Source organism: Plecotus auritus (genome assembly GCF_963455305.1).
Source record: "Plecotus auritus genome assembly, chromosome: 1".
In the NCBI taxonomy this organism is placed as follows: Eukaryota; Metazoa; Chordata; class Mammalia; order Chiroptera; family Vespertilionidae; genus Plecotus; species Plecotus auritus.
In genome coordinates, this window is record NC_137770.1 from 63,611,398 (window position 1) to 63,632,617 (window position 21,220).

General features: G+C 37.6%; 1 protein-coding gene across 1 annotated transcript in view; it reads left to right on the forward strand.

Moving 5' to 3' along the window:
* The window catches only part of TRPM7 (transient receptor potential cation channel subfamily M member 7), a 135,026-nt gene that overhangs the window by 64,429 nt on the left and 49,377 nt on the right, over positions 1-21,220 (forward strand). The window contains exons 15-22 of the mRNA XM_080678086.1: positions 271-405; positions 1,305-1,585; positions 2,991-3,219; positions 4,284-4,439; positions 4,518-4,661; positions 6,816-6,944; positions 9,672-9,950; positions 20,568-20,742. Coding sequence (XP_080534212.1) covers positions 271-405; positions 1,305-1,585; positions 2,991-3,219; positions 4,284-4,439; positions 4,518-4,661; positions 6,816-6,944; positions 9,672-9,950; positions 20,568-20,742 — 1,528 coding nt within the window. The remainder of the gene's footprint in view (positions 1-270; positions 406-1,304; positions 1,586-2,990; positions 3,220-4,283; positions 4,440-4,517; positions 4,662-6,815; positions 6,945-9,671; positions 9,951-20,567; positions 20,743-21,220) is intronic.

The following is a 21,220-nucleotide window of genomic DNA, read 5'->3' on the forward strand; positions in this document are numbered from 1 at the left end:
GGAGGTAGCCAATTGGTGATTCTCTTTCATTGTTGATGTTTCTGTCTCCCTCTCCCTTCCTCTCATTGAAATCAATAAAAACATATTTTTTTAAAAATGAGATTTTTCAGCTAGGTATTTTGAAACTTTTTATAATTGATATCCTAACCAAATCATATTTTTCATGTGTGTGTATGAATACATTTATACATAATATAAACTGATTCTTGAATTTTTAAAAGCATATCAGCATATTTAAATCTATAAAAACTAATAAGCTTTCATTTTCAGAGGTCTGGCCGAAATACCTCAAGTGGCACTCCTCAGTTGCGAAAGAGTCATGAATCTTTCGGCAATAGGGCAGACAAAAAGGAAAAAACAAGACATAATCATTTCATTAAAACAGCGCAGCCCTACCGACCAAAGGTATTTTTATTTAAATATTACACTTCTAAATTACTGAGTATTAGGAAATAAAAAACTACTTGTTTTAGTAAGAGTTGTCTTTTGTTTTTAGATATATCTTTGATTCTTCATTTTCCCATATAAAAAAAGATACCCATTGTGAATTGATTATATAACAACCCAATTTTTTTAAACAATGTTTTGATAAGCACTTAACTGCCTCCTTTTATTCCATTTTTACCTAACAACATGTAAGACAAAGGTGTTGCTGAAACTTCTTTTAAAAAAAAATTTATTGATTGATTTGTGAGAGAGAAGAAAGGAGAGAGAGAGGAGAAATATGCATTCATTATTGGTTCTTGTATTTGCCCTTACCAGGGATCCAACTTGCAACCTTGGCATATTGGGACCATGATCTAACCAGCTATGCTAACCAGCCAGGATTGAAACTTCTTTTTCATTAAAATTGTGTTTTATGGACCTGGCCAGTGGCTCAGTTGGTTGGAGCATCATCCTGTACAGCAAAAGGTTGCAGGTTTGATTCCCTGTTGGGGCAAGTACGGGAGGAAACTGATTGATATTTCTTTATCTTTCTCTCAAATCAATAAAACCATATCCTCAGGTGAGGATTAAAGAAAACATATTCCAAAATAAAATAAAATTGTCTTTTATCAAGTATTAGTTGACATATATAGTCCCTTTAATTTCGAGAAACTTTGTTATAAAAGCATTTTTTTGGAAATGCCATTTTTATAAAATGAATTTTGAGCTGTAATAAAAATCAAGTATATAAAATTGATACAGTTTAATTTGTACAGTTATATGAAGTTCAAGAATACCATAAAAGAGATTTTATAAAAATTTCCACATGAATGTCATGGCCTTTTTATAATGAGCTTTATAACATTTTTTCCTTGAAGATTGATACAGCTTTGGAAGAAGGAAAGAAGAAAAGAACCAAAGATGAAATTGTAGATATTGATGATCCAGAAACCAAGCGCTTTCCTTATCCACTTAATGAACTGTTAATTTGGGCTTGCCTTATGAAGAGGCAGGTCATGGCCCGATTTTTGTGGCAGCATGGTGAAGAATCAATGGCTAAAGCATTAGTTGCCTGTAAAATCTATCGTTCAATGGCCTATGAAGCAAAGCAGAGTGACCTGGTTGATGATACTTCAGAAGAATTGAAACAGTATTCCAAGTAAGTTATATTTTATGACTTGGAACATTTAAAAAATACAAAATAGACCATGTTTAGGTGAAGATTATAATATCATGGACTAAATGGGGGTATTTGTATTTTTAAAAATTTAGAAAGAAACTTTGCTACCTATGCATATGCTAAAGAAGTTACTACTTTGTTTGCATTTCAAGTTAAATAATTCAAGAAAGAAGAAATGCCAGAAGTTAGTTTAATAATTGGACATACTAATAATTAGGTTAGGAAAAGTTCCACTTGGAATGGTGAGAAAAGGAAGGAAGAAAGCAAGGTTTAAGCTGTGTACTAAGGAGATGAGTTCAACTGGAAAGGCATTCTAGATGGTGGAACTACATTTATAGGAGAATGCAACATTTCACAGAAGTTTACATTTACTTAGGGCACTAATGGAATAGTAGGCTGGAAAGGTAGTTTCTAGGAAGCTTTATTATAGAGAATAGGACCTCTCTCTCCCAAAATAGGTTGACTTTAGAAAAGGGTTAACAGTTACTACTGAAAGTAACTCAAGCAGGGATCTGATGATTACTTATTGGAGATTTAAGTTTTAGGTGTTTTTCATGATTAGGTTAGTCTGTATTCACATTGCTTTCTACTAGGTACTAACCCTTTTCTAGGTTTGAAATAACTATATAGAAAAATTTTAACTGAACATTGTTAGTTTGGGTTTCCTATAGGACCAGGGGAAAGTGCTCTGGAGTCACTTTTTTTTTAATCCTCACCTGAGAATATGTTTTTCATTAATTTTAGAGAGAAAGGAAGGGAGAGGGAGAGAAACATTGATTAGTTGCCTCCTAAATGCACTCCAAACAGGCATGGAATCCATGGTATGTGCCCTGATCAGGAATCAAACCCACAACTCTTTGGTGCATAGGACATATTCCAACCAACTGAGCCACACCAGCCAGGGTTGGAGTCACCTTTTCAGTCTTTTTTTTATATATTTTTATTGATTTCAGAGAGGAAGGGAGAGGGAGAGAGATAGAAACACCAATGATGAGAGAGAATCATTGATTGGCTGCCTTCTGTATGCCCCACACTAGGGATTGAGCCCGCAACCCAATCATGTGCCCTTGATTGGAATCGAACCTGGGACCCTTCAGTCCGCAGACTGACGCTCTATACACCGAGCCAAACCAGCTAGGGCTTCAGTCTTATTTTTAATGTGACATATTTTAAATACTTCGTGATTTCCACATAGTAGTAGGTATCAGAAAATATAGAGCTACCATCATTCTATTGCCTTACAATTCCCTATTTTTTTTTATTGTTTGTGTTGTATGTGTGTGAAAATATTAAAAACTAGAACATGTTATGAATTAATGTAAGAATAGTGGTTTAAAACTATAATTTGGTAAACTGAGTATGTTTTGCTCTGATCTTTTGATAGTGATTTTGGTCAACTAGCAGTTGAATTACTAGAACAATCCTTCAGACAAGATGAAACCATGGCTATGAAATTGCTCACTTATGAACTGAAAAACTGGAGTAATTCCACCTGCCTTAAATTAGCAGTTTCTTCAAGACTAAGGCCTTTTGTAGCCCACACCTGTACACAAATGTTGTTATCTGATATGTGGATGGGAAGGCTGAATATGAGGAAAAATTCCTGGTACAAGGTATGCCTTAGAAAAAAATTGATATAAAGGGTGTGATTAGATTAAAAGAGCAGGGGGTGGAGTGGGATTCGCCCAGATGTATAGTAAAAATGCTTTTATTTATTAGGGTGATGGGGGTGGTGGTGTTGGCATTGTATACAGAGTGACATGTAGTGTCCTTTTTCCTCCTATTGTTCATTCTAAATCCTTTTCAGGTGTGGTGTTGAGTGATTGTTGCCTCCATCTGAGCCAGAAGTATGAGGCCAACAAATGAAAGTATGGCATTTATAGCCATGAGCAGCCATGAACAATGATTCCTAAATTCTAAAATTCAGGACCTATCTACTAACTTAATAATGTGTTACTTTCAATTTATTTGAAGTATATTGGATATGCCTGGTTTTTATGGTCAAAAATGTGGGCTGGTACTGTCAGTTTTATCATAATGAGAGATATTACTTTAAACTCCCTTTTTGTTATATCTTAAATAAGGTACAGAAATCTAGAAGGCAGAAATCAGGCAAGTAGTTTAATCATTAACTATTATAAGTAGATAACAAATACTAATCATCTGCTAAAAATAATGGTGAAAGATTAACCAGTAGAAACCCTGATACACAATTCTAATTTCTTTGTGCTTCATAACATAAAATTTTATAAATTATGCTTTTTTTTTTATGGAGGCACAAGCTGAGTAATCATGTGACATGGAACACTTGCAAAGAGATTTAGGATAAAATTAAGCACATAGTAACTTCATAAGACTTGAATTTTGTTTAAACAAATGTATTTTCTGAATAGATTGTAATTTGATTTTTTTAAAGGACAAGTCTTTAGTTATTAAATATTTTCTATACCCTCATATCATAATACTTAAATATTTTGTTACTCCTTAAACCATTCAACCTGGGCCTCTTTAAAAATAGTTGTAAGTAGAAATGAAGATAAGGTTTATTCTCTATATTACCAAGGGCAAAATGGCTGACTAATAGTAAGGATATTTAATATTTTTTTATTGCTTATATTATATTCTTGAAATATTATATTAATGTTAAAATATGAATTTATGTTTTTGAAATTTTTAGGTTATATTAAGCATCTTAGTTCCACCTACTATATTAATGCTCGAATATAAAACTAAGGCTGAAATGTCTCATATTCCACAATCTCAAGATGCCCATCAAATGACAATGGAAGATAGTGAAAACAACTTTCAAAACATCACAGAAGAGATTCCTATGGTAAGGGGGAAAAATTTTTTTAAGTGACTATAAATTTGTGAATAAATGTGTATATTTATGAGTGTCATTTTATTTTAGGAAGTATTTAAAGAAATAAGAATATTGGACAGCAATGAAGGAAAGAATGAAATGGAGATACAAATAAAATCAAAAAAGCTTCCAATCACACGAAAGTTTTATGCCTTTTATCATGCACCAATTGTGAAATTCTGGTTTAACACGGTATGTTTTTAAATTGTATGAACATAATGATTTTAAAAGATAGGCTTAGTGGTCTAGAGTCCATACTGATCTTGATGTAAATTAATAACTGAAAAGCCATTTTCTATTTAAAAGAGCAATAAGTTCAAATTAGTTTTATCCAAACAGCTGTCATATAGAATGATAAAAAAATTAACACATCTTTGTTCTAATTGGAACTAGTTCTGACTGGAACCAGAAACTTACTAAACAAATATGTGGTAACTATATGCCTTTGTAAGTGGGTAACAGATACTAATCATCTACCAAAAAAATTGGTCAAGATTAATCAAAAGAAACTCTAATACACAATTATAACTGCTTTGTGTTTTAGGATTTTTGCAGATAATGTTAAAATTTTGGAAATAAGCCTTTCTTGCAGTATTAATTGATGTTGAAAAGTAATCTAGATAATTCATATAGTTTTATTCATAATCAGCTTTTCTCTTGATTTATGGAGGAATGGATTTTACTGATGAACATGTATGTCCATAGAGGGATAGTCTCATCTGAAGAAACACATGAGACTAACCAGGGATGAGCAAAGGAGTTTTTACTTTCCTACCCAGAAAAACTCAAGCTTTTTTTGCTTTGCTTTGTTTTTAAATTAAATATTTTTTCCATTGACCTTTTTTTTTTTTTAGGGAGAGAGAGAGAAAAAAAAACATTGATGTGAGAGTGGAACATTGATCAGCTGCCTCTCCTGCATACCCTCTAACTGGGATCAAGCCCGAAATCTGGGCATGTGCCCTGACCGGAAATCGAACCAGCAACCTTTTGGTGTAGGGGACGACCACCAAATAGCTGAGCCACACTGGCTATGGCTTAAGTTGTTTTTATTTTATTGTTATTTTTGTTGTTCTTCACTTTTATTATCAGACTTTAAGAATTGCGAAAGTATACAAATAGCTTTGTGCTAAGATGAACATTTGAGAATTTATTCCTTCAAGCATTGCTTTCCCAACGACACACATGCCTATTAACGTAAGACTAATTGATCACGTTTCCATTTCAATATGGAAATTTTCTTGCTTCATCTTGTTCAGGTGTTCAAATTGCACATTTGAATTACCTAACACAGTGGTCGGCAAACTGTGGCTCGTGAGCCACATGCGGCTCTTTGGCCCCTTGAGTGTGGCTCTTCCACAAAATACCACGTGCGGGTGCACACGTACAGTGCAATTGAAACTTCGTGGCCCATGCGCAGAAGTCGGTTTTTGGTTCTCAAAAGAAATTTCAATCGTTGTACTATTGATATTTGGCTCTGTTGTCTAATGAGTTTGCCGACCACTGAGCTAACATAATCCCCAAATTCTGTCCCCACTAATGGAAATAATGTAGGTATCTTAGTTTGCATTCATGTGAAGGACTGTTTAAAATGAACAACCCAGGTGGCTGCAGGAATTTTTCTTTTCTTTATTGCAGTTTACTTCCCTACCCTGCCCGTAGCTTAAAATCATGATGTGGCTTATTTTAAGACTGGTAGAGATGATTCTTAGCCACAGTTGTTCAAGGGTCGATGAATCTGGGTTTTCCTCTGAAATGAAATGATTATTTAGATGTATTATACATAGACTGTATCACCTCCCTATAATTTTTTTTTTTAAGAATATCAAAAGTGGAATTTTTCCTTTCCTAGAGCAAATACTTCTCATATTGGTTTCCATTTCTTGGGATTTCAACCTCGGTGACTAGGAGCTAGTTGTCTTTCCTAGGACTACTATGTTGTTCGCAGAGGGAAGAAACAGGCAGTGTGTGTTTCTTGATGATGACAGTGAAGTTCTTTAGTAAACTTAATATATTATGATGCTTTAGGTATATTATAAGTTAAATAGAATTATGTAGGCTAAGCTGAGAACATAAACCTTGGTATTATAAAATTCTTCCTATGGGAAGTACTAAAAAGCCAACAAAGTTTTAGAACAACACATTTATACTCTGGAGATCATTTATATTTTGATTAATAAATGCAATGTCTGAACTGAAGAAGAATTACTTCTAAAACTATTTTAATGATTAAAGCTGGGTGGTAGTTCATAAGCATTCCTTTAGTTTCTTTTTTTGTGTATGCTTGAAAATTTTCAGAGTAAAATATTTTGTAATTAATTTTATTCATATCTTGTGTTTTTTTATTAGTTGGCTTACTTAGGATTTCTGATGCTTTATACATTTGTGGTTCTTGTACAAATGGAACAATTACCTTCAGTTCAAGAATGGATTGTTATTGCTTATATTTTTACCTATGCTATTGAGAAAGTCCGTGCGGTATGTCTTTAGTTTTTCCTACCAGTAACTTACTGTATATATGGAGAATGTTTTGTTTTGGGAATGTATATGGGTACGTGTATGATAATTTAAGTGATGACTTTATAGGAGAGTGACTTTATAGTGGACCATGTTTATTTTTGCTGTTATAAAAATCATGGCAAAAGAATAGAGATCCTGCCCTGGCCAGGTCGCTCAGTTGGTTAGAACATTGTCCCCATACACCAAGGTTGTGGGTTCAATCTCCCATCAAGGCAAGAATCAGCCAATGAATGCATAACTAGGTGGAAGAACAAATTCATGTTTCTCTCTCAAAATCAATAAATTTAAGAAATCTATATATATAAAAGGCTAAGTGACAGTCCAACCAGCCGGGAGGTATGACGCACACTGACCACCAGGGGGCAGACACTCTGCCCAAGCTGCCGAGCTGTGGTAACTTGACAGCAGCGGTTCTCAGGTGACGCACCACAGAACCAGAGAGGAGGGAGCCCGATTCTGGTGGTGCTTCACCTGAGAACCGCCCTCGCAATGTGCAACCCCTCGGGATATTGGAGAGCTGGTTTTGGCCCGATCCCTGTAGGCCAAGCCGAGGGACCCCACCTGCTGGAGGGACCCTCGCTTACTCCACAGACACCCTTCGAGCTACGGCGCTGCCTTAGGTGCAGCCGGTTGGGGAGGGACCATGGGAGGTTGGCTCCAGGGCATGTCTGGCCCATCTCGCCCAGTCCCACCCAACCGGCCACCCTCTAATTTAATTTCCTTTCAATGTGCATGAATTGATGCACCGGGGCACTAGTTACTTATAAAAGAATAGAGATCAGTGTGTTGTTTGTCACAAATTCCAGACAATGATTTGTCTCAGGAACATAACCTAGATCTGTTTTTGCTTATATATTTTCTGAACATATATATTTACTCTCTCTGCCACTCTTTAAAAAGTATTAATTATACATATAGCCAGTCAGTTATATATAGGTTATATATAGGTATGTAAGTTAGATATAGGTTCTTATCTTGCACTGCCCTCTTAAGTGTACTCTATTGCCCATTGAATTGTCATACAGATTTAGATCCTATGTCTATAAGAGTTTTAAATTTAAATTGTAAATTTTTAATATCTTGATATGGAGGGGAAATGCCTTTATACTTTCAATTCAAACTAGTAACTACGTAAGTTGTTTTGTAACACATTTACGTAATAATTTCTGAATTATTTTATGTCTCTGCTTACATTTAGAGAATACATGAAATTGCAAAAATAAATAAAAGGCATTGTACTGCCCTACCACTTGAGTACCATAGGAATTTATCTTATTAAATAACTTACTATGCATTTTAAATTTCTCTTAAGTACTATGATTTATATGTTTATGAAATCTGTTGTTTTACCAACTTGTTTGAAGAAATTAGGTTGTTAAATGATAAAAACAAGTTCCAAAGAATTCTTCTAAACATCCTATATAATAAAAGCCTAATATGCTAAGTGTCCTGTCAGCCAGTTGGCCGTTCAACCAATCAAAGCGTTAATATGCTAATGATACGCTAAGGCCACTCAGCTACTCGCTATGATATGCACTGACCATGAGGGTGCACAGTTGACCAGTCACTATGATGTGCACTGACCAACAGGGGGCAGACACTCCAACCAGTAGGTTAGCTTGCTGCTGGGGTCCGGCCAATTGGGACTGAGCGAGACAGGCCGGACACACCCTGGAGCCCTCCCACAATCCCTCCCCAGCTGTCCAACCTCGCGCGTCCCTCCCCAGCTCCGATTGTGCACTGACTGGTGGGGTCCCTCGGCCTGGCCTGTGCCCTCTTGCAATCTGGGACCCTTCAGGGGATGTCGGAAGAGCCGGTTTCTGCCCAATCCCGCAGGCTCGGCCGAGGGACCCCTCTGGTACACAAATTCGTGCACCGGGCCTCTAGTATATTCATAAAACATTTCTACAAGAATTCATTAGATAGTACATGCATACCTTGGAGATATGATTCCAGCCCACTCTAATAAAGCAAGTCTGTCACTAAAACAAGTCATAATCTTTTTGCTGGTGAGGGGTCTTGCCCTCAATTTGTGAAACAGGCAACACCTCTAAAGCCAGTAAAGCAAAGTACAGTGAAATGAGCTATGCCTGTAATAAAAGTAGTTGTCTCTAATGGAGAAAGAACTTAATTGGCTAAGGCAGAAAAGTGGAAGGGAGACTTTTCAGTATTTACTTTATGATACATTATGATTTTGAAGATGTAAATTTGTTACCATTTCACACAAATTTTTTTTTAATTTTCATATTCAGGAAAGAAATAAGTACAGCTACTTAAACCATAGAGTTGTTTACTTTCTGCAAATAAAGTGCCTTTGGAACATCTTACCAGGATATCCTAGTGTTATTTCATTGAAGAAAAAAATAACTTCAAAGGCATCTCACATTCCAATTTAGAGAACTGTGGTCTAGTCCAAGATTTCAGCATCTTATTTAATCGAGCAAGTCATTTGTAGTGGTTGTTTTATGTGGGTTTTTTCCTATATACAAAATGAGGATAAGAAGTATCTGTCTCTGATATCTTACTGAATTGTTTTGGTGATCAAATGCATCATCAAATGCCAAGAAAATAAAAAATATTTTGAAATACCAAAAGATATGTAAAAATCTACTGTAATGTTATAAATGAATGTTGTTATATGTTTTAATAGGAAGAAACTGATTAAACTTTTTTTTTCACCTTTAGATCTTTATGTCTGAAGCTGGAAAAATAAGCCAGAAGATTAAAGTGTGGTTTAGTGATTACTTCAATATCAGTGATACAATTGCCATAATTTCTTTCTTCATTGGATTTGGACTAAGATATGGAGCAAAGGGGAACTTTGAGAATGCATATGATAATCATGTTTTTGTGGCTGGAAGATTAATTTACTGTCTTAACATAATATTTTGGTATGTGCGTTTGCTAGATTTTCTAGCTGTAAATCAACAGGCAGGACCTTATGTAATGATGATTGGAAAAATGGTAAGTTGAGAGGTATCTGATCATATCAGTTTATCAATGTTGTTTCTTAAAATCATGAAAACGTTAACAGCTTTACTTGAACCAGAGAATGTTGTTTCATGTGTATTTGCTTTGTACTCCAAATCAACCATTCCTAAGGGTATTAACTTTTGAAGATAATATTTTTATGTATATTGTTGAGGGTATGGGAACACATTTTATTTATTTTGAAATGCTTTAATTTTTAAATGCTACTTGCTATGGAATATTTGAAATTAGAATGAAAGACAAGAATTTGTTATTTCCGATCTGAATTTCTTTTTATCCTTATTGTTGTTACCCTAAACCAGGGGTGGGGAACCTTTTTTCTGGATATTTATGACATCATTCAAGGCCCATACAAAATTATCAACTTAAAAATTAGCCTGCTTAAAAATATGGTGAGATGTTTAATTAACTCACCCCTAATTTCTTGACAGGACCAGACCAAATGATTTTGCTGGCCTTGTGTGGTCCACGGGCCAGATGTTCTCCACTCCTGCCCTAAACCAATCTATCTTCTTCTTGTACCTCTAGCAGTGTAGTAATCTGTTTACTCACAACCACTCTGGTTTATCTTCAATCTACATTATAGCTGGAGTAATTGTTTCAAAATATAAATCTGAATATGTCACTTCCCTTTCTTAAAAAATCTTTTAATGGTTTAGCATTGCTCTTAGAGATCAATATGCTTAGTGAAACTCATAAGCCCTACCCAGTTTGCTTTTCTTTCTATCTCTGCTCTATTCAGACAGGTCTTCCTATATGTTCTTTAATATAGCCCCTATCAGAGTACCATAGCTCATATTCTTTCTTCCTGGAGTGATCACCCTCATCTACACGCATACCCTTATACTTTTTGACTAATTAACTTAGGTTTATACTTTAGTTCTCAGCTGCAAACTTGATTTTTTTTTTTCCAGGGGAGCCTTTTTGATTTCTTCCAGCTGGATCATGTTTATTTACTGTATAGTTTTATGGGACCCTTGTTTCTTTCCTTCAGAACATTAATGTCTAACTGTATTTTAAATCCTAATCTTATTGGATTATTTATATTTTCCTCTAGTCTATAAACTCTTTGGAGTAGGAACTTTGATTTGGGTCACCTTTATATCTCTAGAACTTACCACAGTGCCTGTCACATAGTAGGTTCTCCATAATAAGTAGTTGTTGGTTGGGTGGATAAAGCCATTACAAATAGAAAAAACACAAAACATAACAATGCTTAACATTCATTTTAATAGGTTGATTCTTAAAATTTTTTCTTATATGAAATTATAAATTTAATTATTACCAAGTAGTTTTTAATGTTTCTTATATTCTCACTGATATGTAAGAAATGCAATAAGTATTAGGATATTGCCTCTGAACTTTGTGAAACCATGTCTCTTTTTTGACTTTACGAGTACTATAGTTGTTTTTAATAATTGTGTAATCTAGCTTGAGGAGCCTGTCCTACTTAAAGTATTTAGAAAATCATGAAATGTTAGTAAGCTATCAGTGAGGCCTATTGATTAAAATAATGGGTAGGGAATATAGGGATTCATGGAAAGAGATTAATCTGTGAAGGCATTTAACAAACCAAGGGATGTGAGCTATTCTTTGAAAGCTTAAGAGAAGATATGAGTAAAAAAGAATATCCTGACTGGAGCTTCTTTTATGACTAGAGGTCAGTGCATGAAATTCACGCACTGGTAGGGTCCCTAGTGCTGCCCGGGCCTCCCTCCGTTCCCCCGGCCGGTCCCGCCCCTGGCAGAACTCCTGGATGAACTCTTGGTCCAGGGGACAATTTGCATACTATGCTTTTATATAGGATAAGGAGTAGTTAGCAGTCAAATTGAATAGACAGGGTATAGCCTAAATTATATAGAAGACTAAAAATTGGGACTTTCGAGGAGGAAATATTGGGGAAATCATTGAAGAGTCCTATCCTTTGCCCCCACTTGACTTCTTTTCCATAAAAGGAAAAAGTTTACATTTCTTTGTCTTTCCTTATCATTTTGGAGTAACTTTTCAATGTATCGATGTTGAAAGCAACTAGTCAGATTGTTCATTATGATGATTTTCAACAAGTGAGTCAGTCCAAAAAAGTCTCACAAGTGTTTCTCATTCTCAGCTCCAAGCTACCACATAATCCCATTATTAATGTACTTTGCAAGATAATGCCAGCTAAACAAATACTATTATAGTTTATGTCTTTAGTTACTTCTTTCCTCCTGTCTTTATGGATCCAGGCTAGTTTTAAGAGTTACGTCTAGATCAGTGGTCGGCAAACTCATTAGTCAACAGGGCCAAACATCAACTGTACAACGATTGCAATTTCTTTTGAGAGCCAAATTTTTTTCTAACTTCTAACGCCACTTCTTCAAAATAGACTCGCCCAGGCCGTGGTATTTTGTGGAAGAGCCACACTCAAGGGGCCAAAGAGCTGCATGTGGCTCGCGAGCCGCAGTTTGCCGACCACGGGTCTAGATCATCTATTCTTTTCCTGATGTAGTATGCCCAATTTTTTGCTCTTTCCCATAGGGTTAACCATCTGGCAGTTTTTGTTTTTTTTTAAACGTAGATGTTAGGTTTAATGTGCAATTCTTTTTTGTTTGTTTGTTTTTTTGTTATCCTTACCAGAGTATGTTTTTATTGATTTTTAGAGAGAGAGCGAAGGAACGGGGGAGGGAGTGAGGAGGGGGAGAGAGAGAAAGAAAGAAACATTGATTGATTGCCTCCCGTACACATTGCCCTGACCTAGGTTCAAGCCCACAACCATTTTTGTGTATAGGACAATGTTCCAAATAACCGAATCACCTGGCCAGGGCTAATGTGCAGTTCTTTATGCACTGAACTGAACAATCTAAAATGTATTGGCCTATTATCATAAATATTTTCAGTGGTAAAAAACGCAGACTCTATTCCACTATTAACAGTTTGATATATGTATACCTTTTCACCCTTCGTGACATGTATTTGAATACATGTGTTTATTTATGTCAGACTTCACACATATAAATGTATATATTAGTTTTATCAAAATGGGCCTATAAAATGTATGCTATTTCTCAATTCTTTTAAAATATCTGCCCCCTTTTATCCTATATAATAAAAGCCTAATACGCAAATTGACCGAACGGCGTAACGACCACTCGCTATGATGTGCACTGACCACCAGGGGGCAGGTGCTCAACACAGGAGCTGCTCCCAGCCTGCAGTCCCCAGGCCAGCCAAGGCAGGTGCCAGCGGGGACACCCCCCCCCCCCCCGATTGTCCTGCTGATGACTCCACAGATTGGGCCTAATTGCCAGTCAGGCCTAGGGACCCTACCCATACATGAATTTCGTGCACTGGATCTCTAATCCTATATAAGAAAAGGCTAAAATGTAAATCGACCAAACGGCAGAATGACTGGTCACTCTGATATGTACTGACCACCAGGGGGCAGATGCTCAACACAGGAGCTGCCCCCTGGTGGTCAGTGCACTCCCACAGGGGGAGCACCGCTCAGCCAGAAGCTGGGCTCATGGCTGGCGAGCACAGTGGCGGTGGCAGGAGCCTCTCCCACCTCTGCGGCAGCACTAAGGATGTCCAGCTGATGGCTTGGGCCTGCAGAGCGGGTCCAAACCATCAGTTGGACATCCCCAAGGGCTCCCGGACTGCGAGAGGGCACAGCCAGGCTGAGGGACACCCCCACACACACACCCTGAGTGCATGAATTTCATGCACCGGGCCTCTAGTTAAATATAAAAATCTATTTCTAGAGTTTCTGAAACCCTTTTTCTTAATCTTGTTTCTAAATTAATCTTCCAAGTAACTAGACTAGGTTACAGGATTATCAGCGTTACTTTACATAATGAAAACAAGATTTTTAAGTTTTCTAAATATAAAGTTATATTATATTTGCTTTTTCATACTACATTTTCCTCAAGGATAACGTCCTATTCTCCCCAGTTAAGAATTACTGGTTTATGCCCAGCCGGTGTTGCTCAGTGGTTGAGCGTCAACCCAGGAACCAGGAGGTAGCTGGTTCAATTCCTGATCAGGGCACGTGCCTGGGTTATGGGCACGATCCCCAGTGGCAGGGGGGCACGTAGGAGGCAGCTGATCCATATTCTCATCAATGTTTCCCTCTTCCTTCTCCTCTCTAAAAATCAATAAAAACATTTTTTAAAAAAGAATTGCTGGTTTATGCTCTGGCTGATATTGGTCAGTGGTTAGAGCATTGGCCCACATACCCAAGGGTTTCGGGTTCAATTCCCAGTCAAGGGCATGTACCTGGGTTGTGGGTTGAATCCTAGCCCTTGTTGGGCAAGTGAAGAAGGCAACCTCTCTTTCGCTCTCTCCCCTCCTTCCCGTTCTTCCTACCCTTCCTCCTTCTCCCTCCCTTCATCCCTCCCTTCCACTCTCTCTAGGAATCAATGAAAAAAAAATCCTCAGGTGAGGATTAACAACAACAAAAAATCAGAATTACTGGTTTACTATTTATCACATCAAAGAAGTACTTATTATTCATTCATTTGCTGTTCATAAAGTATTTCCAGGAAATGTTGGGGAATTAAGGCTTTAGGGAAAGAATTGGTTTTAGCCTAATATTTAATATGTAAGGGTCTCCAGTTCTCATTGCCAGATTATTTAGTGACTTAATGCTATTGGGATAGGTCAGTGGTAAAGTACAGTAAATGGGAGGTGTAGGAAGCACAGAAGTGGACAGCCATAATAAAAGATGGCGTTGGGAAAAGTAGAGGAAGCTAAAAGTTAAGTGGAACTATCTGGATTTCTTTCCAAATCTTGCCTCTAATGTACTCCAAATGCTCCTGCCAATTTTTTCATCTCAGCTTTCTTTATCCATGATCTTTAGATCCACCTTCCATCAGGATTATGTCTTCTATTCAGCTAGTACAGAAAAATACGGTAACCTGTAGTGTGAACACTGTAGAGCTAGTAGCAAATTCTGTCATGAAGGTTTTCAAAAGACTGATACTTGAAAATAGTTTAGAAAACAGGTAGGAATTTTTCCTGATCAGGGAATTTGTTATCGGAGAAAATAGTGATGAAAAACTTGAAGATATAAGAGATTAAAATGGAAAAAAAATCTTGCCATAATAGACATTTTTAGTAGAGCTCATACTAATGAAAATTATATGATAAACAGTAAATGTCTCCTGTTCACTCCAACTAGAAATTATCAATTTAGAATAGGATATTCAAATATTTTAGTTAATTAAATTTAGATCAAGTATATTGAAGATTGTCAGATAGGCTTTATGTAAAAAGTTATGGTGGGGACTCTTGCCCCCTCCCCACATGGGAGTCTGTGCTTGTTTCAATAAATTTCCATCTTTTGCTAATAAAAAAAGGTTATGGCCCTCTAACCATGTGAGGACACAGCATGAAGTCTGTAACCCAGAAGAGTGCCCTTACCCAATCATGCTGGCACACTGATCTTGGACTTCCAGTCTCCAAAACAGAGAGATTCCAAAATGGCAGTGGAGTAAGTGGAAATTATACTGACACACTCCTTGGACCAAACTGGAATTACAAGTAAAATACAAAAATACCACCCTGAAAAGTCATCTGGAGCGAACCTTGATAATCAAAGATGGGAAGTGGAGACCACAAACGGGATTGCTGGTAGGAAGTGGAGGGGGAAAAGGGCTGGCTGGCTCCCACAGATAGCAGCTGAAGTTCAGGAGGGATATCTCAGCTGTGGGGGGTTCCCACTGAGAACTCTAAGGTCTAAACCCCAAACTGGGCTCCCCAACCCAGAATACCAGAACTGAGAAAGGTACCCACATAACATTTGGCTATGAAAGGCAGCAGGGTTGCTATCTTTAAGGGAGAGACAGCTGGAAATGCAGACACCCTCTTGAAGGGCCAACCCACAAAATTTCATGTGCAGCCACTCACCTGTGCTCCAGCAGAGGGTGGGCAGAGTGGACTGGAGCTGTGTGAGCAGAAGCCAGGGTTGGGGGCTCTGGAGTTAGAGCTCAGAAGGCAGACACCTCAGTTTCTCACACTGCCGAGAACATCTTTCTGCAGAAGACCTTTGTTATTCAGGTGGTCTTAGCCTGGGGAGAAGGAAGTTGCTCACCCTTTGGAGTTTCTGAGGCCCATAAGAGACTTAGAATGACAATAAGCCTGCAGGCAGAAGCCATTGCCCCACCCTATGGAAAAACCCTTGTCCCACCCTGTGGTTAATAACCTGAGGCAAATCAAGACATTATAATCAGACTGCAGGCAGAGGTGAGTCTCTGGAGGCTTTGAGTCTTTGCCCGATTTAATTCTGGGCCCAGGGCTAGGAAAAGCAGATCTTGGTGCATATCTTGGTCCTTTTCAAAGACACCAAGCTCCAGCCAAGGGAGCCACAAGCTGTGGATTGCTGATAGCTCCAAACAGGGTACTCAGGGCCAATCAGAAACAGCATCTGATACTGTGTGGCACTAGAGATAGGGAGGCTTAGCAGACACCTAACCCAAACAGGCAGCCAAAATGGGGAGACAAAAGCCCTAAAGGAAAACGAGAATTCTCCAGAAGAACTAAATTAAACGAAGGTAAGAAATTTATCAGACATACAGTTCAGAATAATGATGGCAAAGATACTCAACAGCATGAAAAAAATTAACAGTAACTATGAAGAATGACATAGCACTAATCAAGAATAATTTACAGGGATCCAGTAATATACAGGATTCCAAGAATCAAAACAATTTGGAATATGAGGAAGCAAAAAACACCCAAGCCGAAGAGCAAAAAGAGAAAGATAGTGTAAGGAGCCTCTGGGAAAACTTCAAGAATACCATATTCACATTATGGAAGTGCCAGAAAAAGCAAGCGAGCATTGATAACCTAGATATTGAAAACCTATTTGAAGAAATAATGACAGAAAACTTACCCAACTGGTGCAAGAAATAGACTTAGAAGTCTAGGAAGGGCAGAGTCCTAAACAAGAGGAACCCAAAGAGGCCCACACCAAGACACATCATAATTAAAATACCAAGTTTGAAAGACAACCTTAAAAACAGCAAAAGAAAAGCAGTTACCTACAAGAGAGCACCCATAAGACTGTCAGCTGATTTCTCAACAGAAACTTGGCAGGCCAGAAGGGAGTGGCAAGAAATATTCAAAGTGATGAATAGCAAGGACCTACAACCAAGATTACCCAGCAAAGCTATAATTTAGAATTGAAGGCCTTTATTTATTTTTTATAATTTCTTTATTGATTAAGGTATTGCATATGTGTCCTTCTTCCCCCATTACCCCCCACCTCCCATTCATGCCCCAACCCCCTGTGGTCTGTGTCTATTGATTAGGCTTATATGCATGCAAATAAGTGCTTTGGTTGATCTTTCCCCCTTACCCCCACTGTCCCCTACCTTCCCTGAGGTTTGACGTTGTGATAGATGTTTCTCTGTCTCTGGATCTATTTTTGTTCATCAGTTTATGTTGTTCATTATATTCCACAAATGAGTGAGATCATGTGATACTTATCTTTCTCTGAATGGCTTATTTCACTTAGCATAATGCTCTCCAGGTCCATTCATGCTGTTGCAAATGGTAAGCACTCCTTTTTTACCACAGCGTAGTATTCCATTGTGTACCACAGTTTTTTAATCCACTCATCTGCTGATGGGCACTTAGGCTGTTTCCAAATCTTAGCTATGGTGAATTGTGCTGCTATGAACATAGGGGTGCATATATCCTTTCTGATTGGTGTTTCTAGTTTCTTGGGATATATTCCTAGAAGTGGGATCACTGGATCAAATGGGAGTTCCATTTTTAGTTTTTTGAGGAAACTATACTGTTCTCCACAGTGGCTGCACCAGTCTTCATTCCCACCAGCAGTGCACAAGGGTTCCTTTTTCTCCGCATCCTCACCAGCACTTGTCATTTGTTGACTTGTTGATAATAGCAATTTTGACAGGTGTGAGATGGTACCGCATTGTTGTTTTGATTTGCATCTCTGATGATTAGTGACTTTGAGTAGGTTTTCATAAGTCTCTTGGCCTTCCTTCTGTCTTCTTTCGAAAAGTGTCTATTTAGATCAGTTGCCCATTTTTTGATTGGGTTGTTTATCTTCTTTTTGTTAAGCTGCATGAGTTCCCTGTAAATGTTGGAGATTAAACCCTTATCATTGATACCATAGAATTGAAGGTCTTTAGATGAAGTTTCACAGTCAAGAAAATGCTAAAGGGAGTTCATCACCAGCAAACCAGTATTAGATGAAATGTTGAAGGGTATTTAAGAAAGAAGAAGAAACAGATAAAAAATATGAGAAATAAAATGGTAATAAATATGTATCAACAATTGAATCTAAAAATCAAATGAACAAGAAATCTAATGAACAAAGTAAACTGATGAGTAAAATAGAACCAGAGGCATGGAAACATGGAACAGATTTTTGAATAGCAGAGGGCAGGGTGGAGGGCTGTTGGAAGAGATTAACCAAAGATCTATATGAACAGACACAGACACTAGGGTGGTGAAGGCCTGGGGCGGGGTGGGAACCAGGTGGAGGAAGCAGTTGGTGGGGGGGACAGGTAAGAGGGCCATCTGTAATACAAAAAGATTTTTTTTTAAATAAAAGTTATGAAATGCAGAGATCTCTGAAAGATCAGCTGTAGACCTTGAATTTATGGTAGTCAAGTACAGATTTGGGTGTTTTGACTTGGACTTTCAAAAAAATTACAGATGAATGTTTGGATCTCAAAGTATATCAAATGCCATGAATAATGTTTTGATGAATTATTTGCCTTTTAAAATCTTCTATCACAATATTTTGTTGATTGAGAACATGCATTCTCTCAGTTATCCTCTTACTGTTTTACAAATAAGAAAACGGAATCTTGGAGGGTATTAGGACTCTTTGATTGCAAGTCACAGACTATTAAAAAGAATTCTTATTGACAGATCTAACAGAATTTTAAAGATGAAGGATCGAGTCTAAATGATTATATATAAGTAAATATTTTACAATTACTCCTAGTCTAGACTCATTGTCCTCTTTATCTTTCCTGTTTTTTTGGTTCCATTTTTACTCTTACGATATATTTTTTTAAATATAGGAAAATGTTACAATAATTTTTAGGTTGATTTGCAATAATTGTTGCTTCACAGTAGATTAAAGTATAGATTTATTGTAAATATAGTCTCTTGATCTGTGTGGTGCTTCCCTCAGTAGATGATTATTTGTGGTAAATATTACGTATTGCTAGAATCAGACAACATTTACCTCTTTAGATGTAAATACTAAGCACTGTGCACCTCAATATGTAGATAGAAATTGAAGTTTTATTATAGAATTTAATTCTTTGAATCCTTAGTAATGATGCCAAAATTCACATTGTGATTTAATAAAAATTATTTTTCAGTGACTTATTAGGTGATATAGTTCAATTTGTCTCTTTTTTAATTTGTTGAAATTGCGAACTACCTAACTTGCAAGCGGAATTGTTAGCCAAATACTGGCCTCATTTATTTTTTCAACATCCATATTAATAATGTAGTTTGTAGTTTTGTTTTAGTTCCTACGAGGTTTTTATAGCCCAGGACCAGGCATCATGCTAGAGTTCAGTATGAATGAAAATGCTTGCTTTTCTTTTTTTTTTTCTTTTGGTGAAGTGGGCAAAGGACAGTTAGCAGAAGGAGTAGAAAAGAGTCTGCACCTTCAGTATAGAAACAGAGCAGTTTTCGGAAAGAGCACTTATGGAAATTGATTCCCTGAAATCTGTCCATGTGTCTAGACCAGTGGTCAGCAAACTCATTAGTCAACAGAGCCAAATATCAACATTACAACGATTGAAATTTCTTTTGAGAGCCGAAAACCGACTTCTGCGCATGGGCCACGAAGTTTCAATCGCACTGTACGTGCACACCCGCACATGGTATTTTGTGGAAGAGCCACACTCAAGGGGCCAAAGAGCTGCATGTGGCTTGCAAGCCACAGTTTGCCAACCACTGGTCTAGACCTTTACTCCAGATAGACTCCAATTAGAATCAGAAATCCGATACAGTTCATTATATAAAACTAGTAGCCCTGTGCACAAATCCGTGCGCCAGTAGCTCTCTGTGGGGCCTGGCCGCTCCGTACCTGCTGCCCAGAGGCTCTCCGCAGCCCAGAGGCCCATTTGCGCCCCGGCCTGGCCAGAGGCCCATCTGCGGCCGGGTGCGGAATGCTTGCCTTGTCGCTGGGATGACGACACCAGTGTTCTGCACCCTGGCCTGGCTGGAGGTCCATCTGCGCCACGGCCTGGCCAGAGGCCCTCTGTGGCCGGGGTAGAACGCTTGCCTTGTTGCCGCAGCAGGACTGAGAGGACTGGGCCCCGCCATCTTGTGGCTATGGGCACCGCCATCTTTGTGATGGAGTGTTGGTTAATTTGCATATTACCCTTTTATTAGATAGGATATCCATGACTTGCCTAGCTTCACAGATCAATTTTTACGTAATCTCCTTGCTTAAGGTTTATATAGTTAATGAGATTTTTTTTAATGCTAATATTAGGAATAAAAAGAAACTCAGATATTTTAATTATCTATTAGAACACTAGAAACTTTAAGATGAATATTGTCATTGTGTTTAATTCCATGTATTTAACAGTGTTCATTTTTCAACAGGTGGCCAATATGTTCTACATTGTAGTGATTATGGCTCTTGTATTACTTAGTTTTGGTGTTCCCAGAAAAGCAATACTTTATCCTCGTGAAGCACCATCTTGGACTCTTGCTAAAGATATAGTTTTTCATCCATACTGGATGATTTTTGGTGAAGTTTACGCATATGAAATTGATGGTAAGGATTTATGTTTACAAATTCATCTTTTGTTTATTTTATGTTTAAAGTAGGAAACTGCATTATGGTAATAGTAGAGGCCCAGTGCAAGCAATTTTTGTACAGGTAGTGTACCTAGTGGCTGCCGGCTGCTGGCTGCCAGCCAGAGTCTCCCTTCCCTGGCTGCCAGCCAGGACCTTCATTCAGTGCTGCCCCCTGGTGGTCAGTGCATGTCATAGCAAACAATCAAACTCCCGGTTGGTAGAACTCCTGAGGGGACACTTTGCGTATTAGGCTTTTATGCTTGTAGATTACATATTTTCAAACTGTTACCAGCCTAGCTCTTTGCACAATACATTAGTTAATCCCAGAAGAAACAAAACAAAAATTAATTGAAAAAAAGCATTTTAGAGGTGTTTGTTTAGTTATAAGTTGTGAAAGTGTGGCCTAAACTGGCTTATACATATTAAGGACATTTACTAGTTCACATAACAAAGGT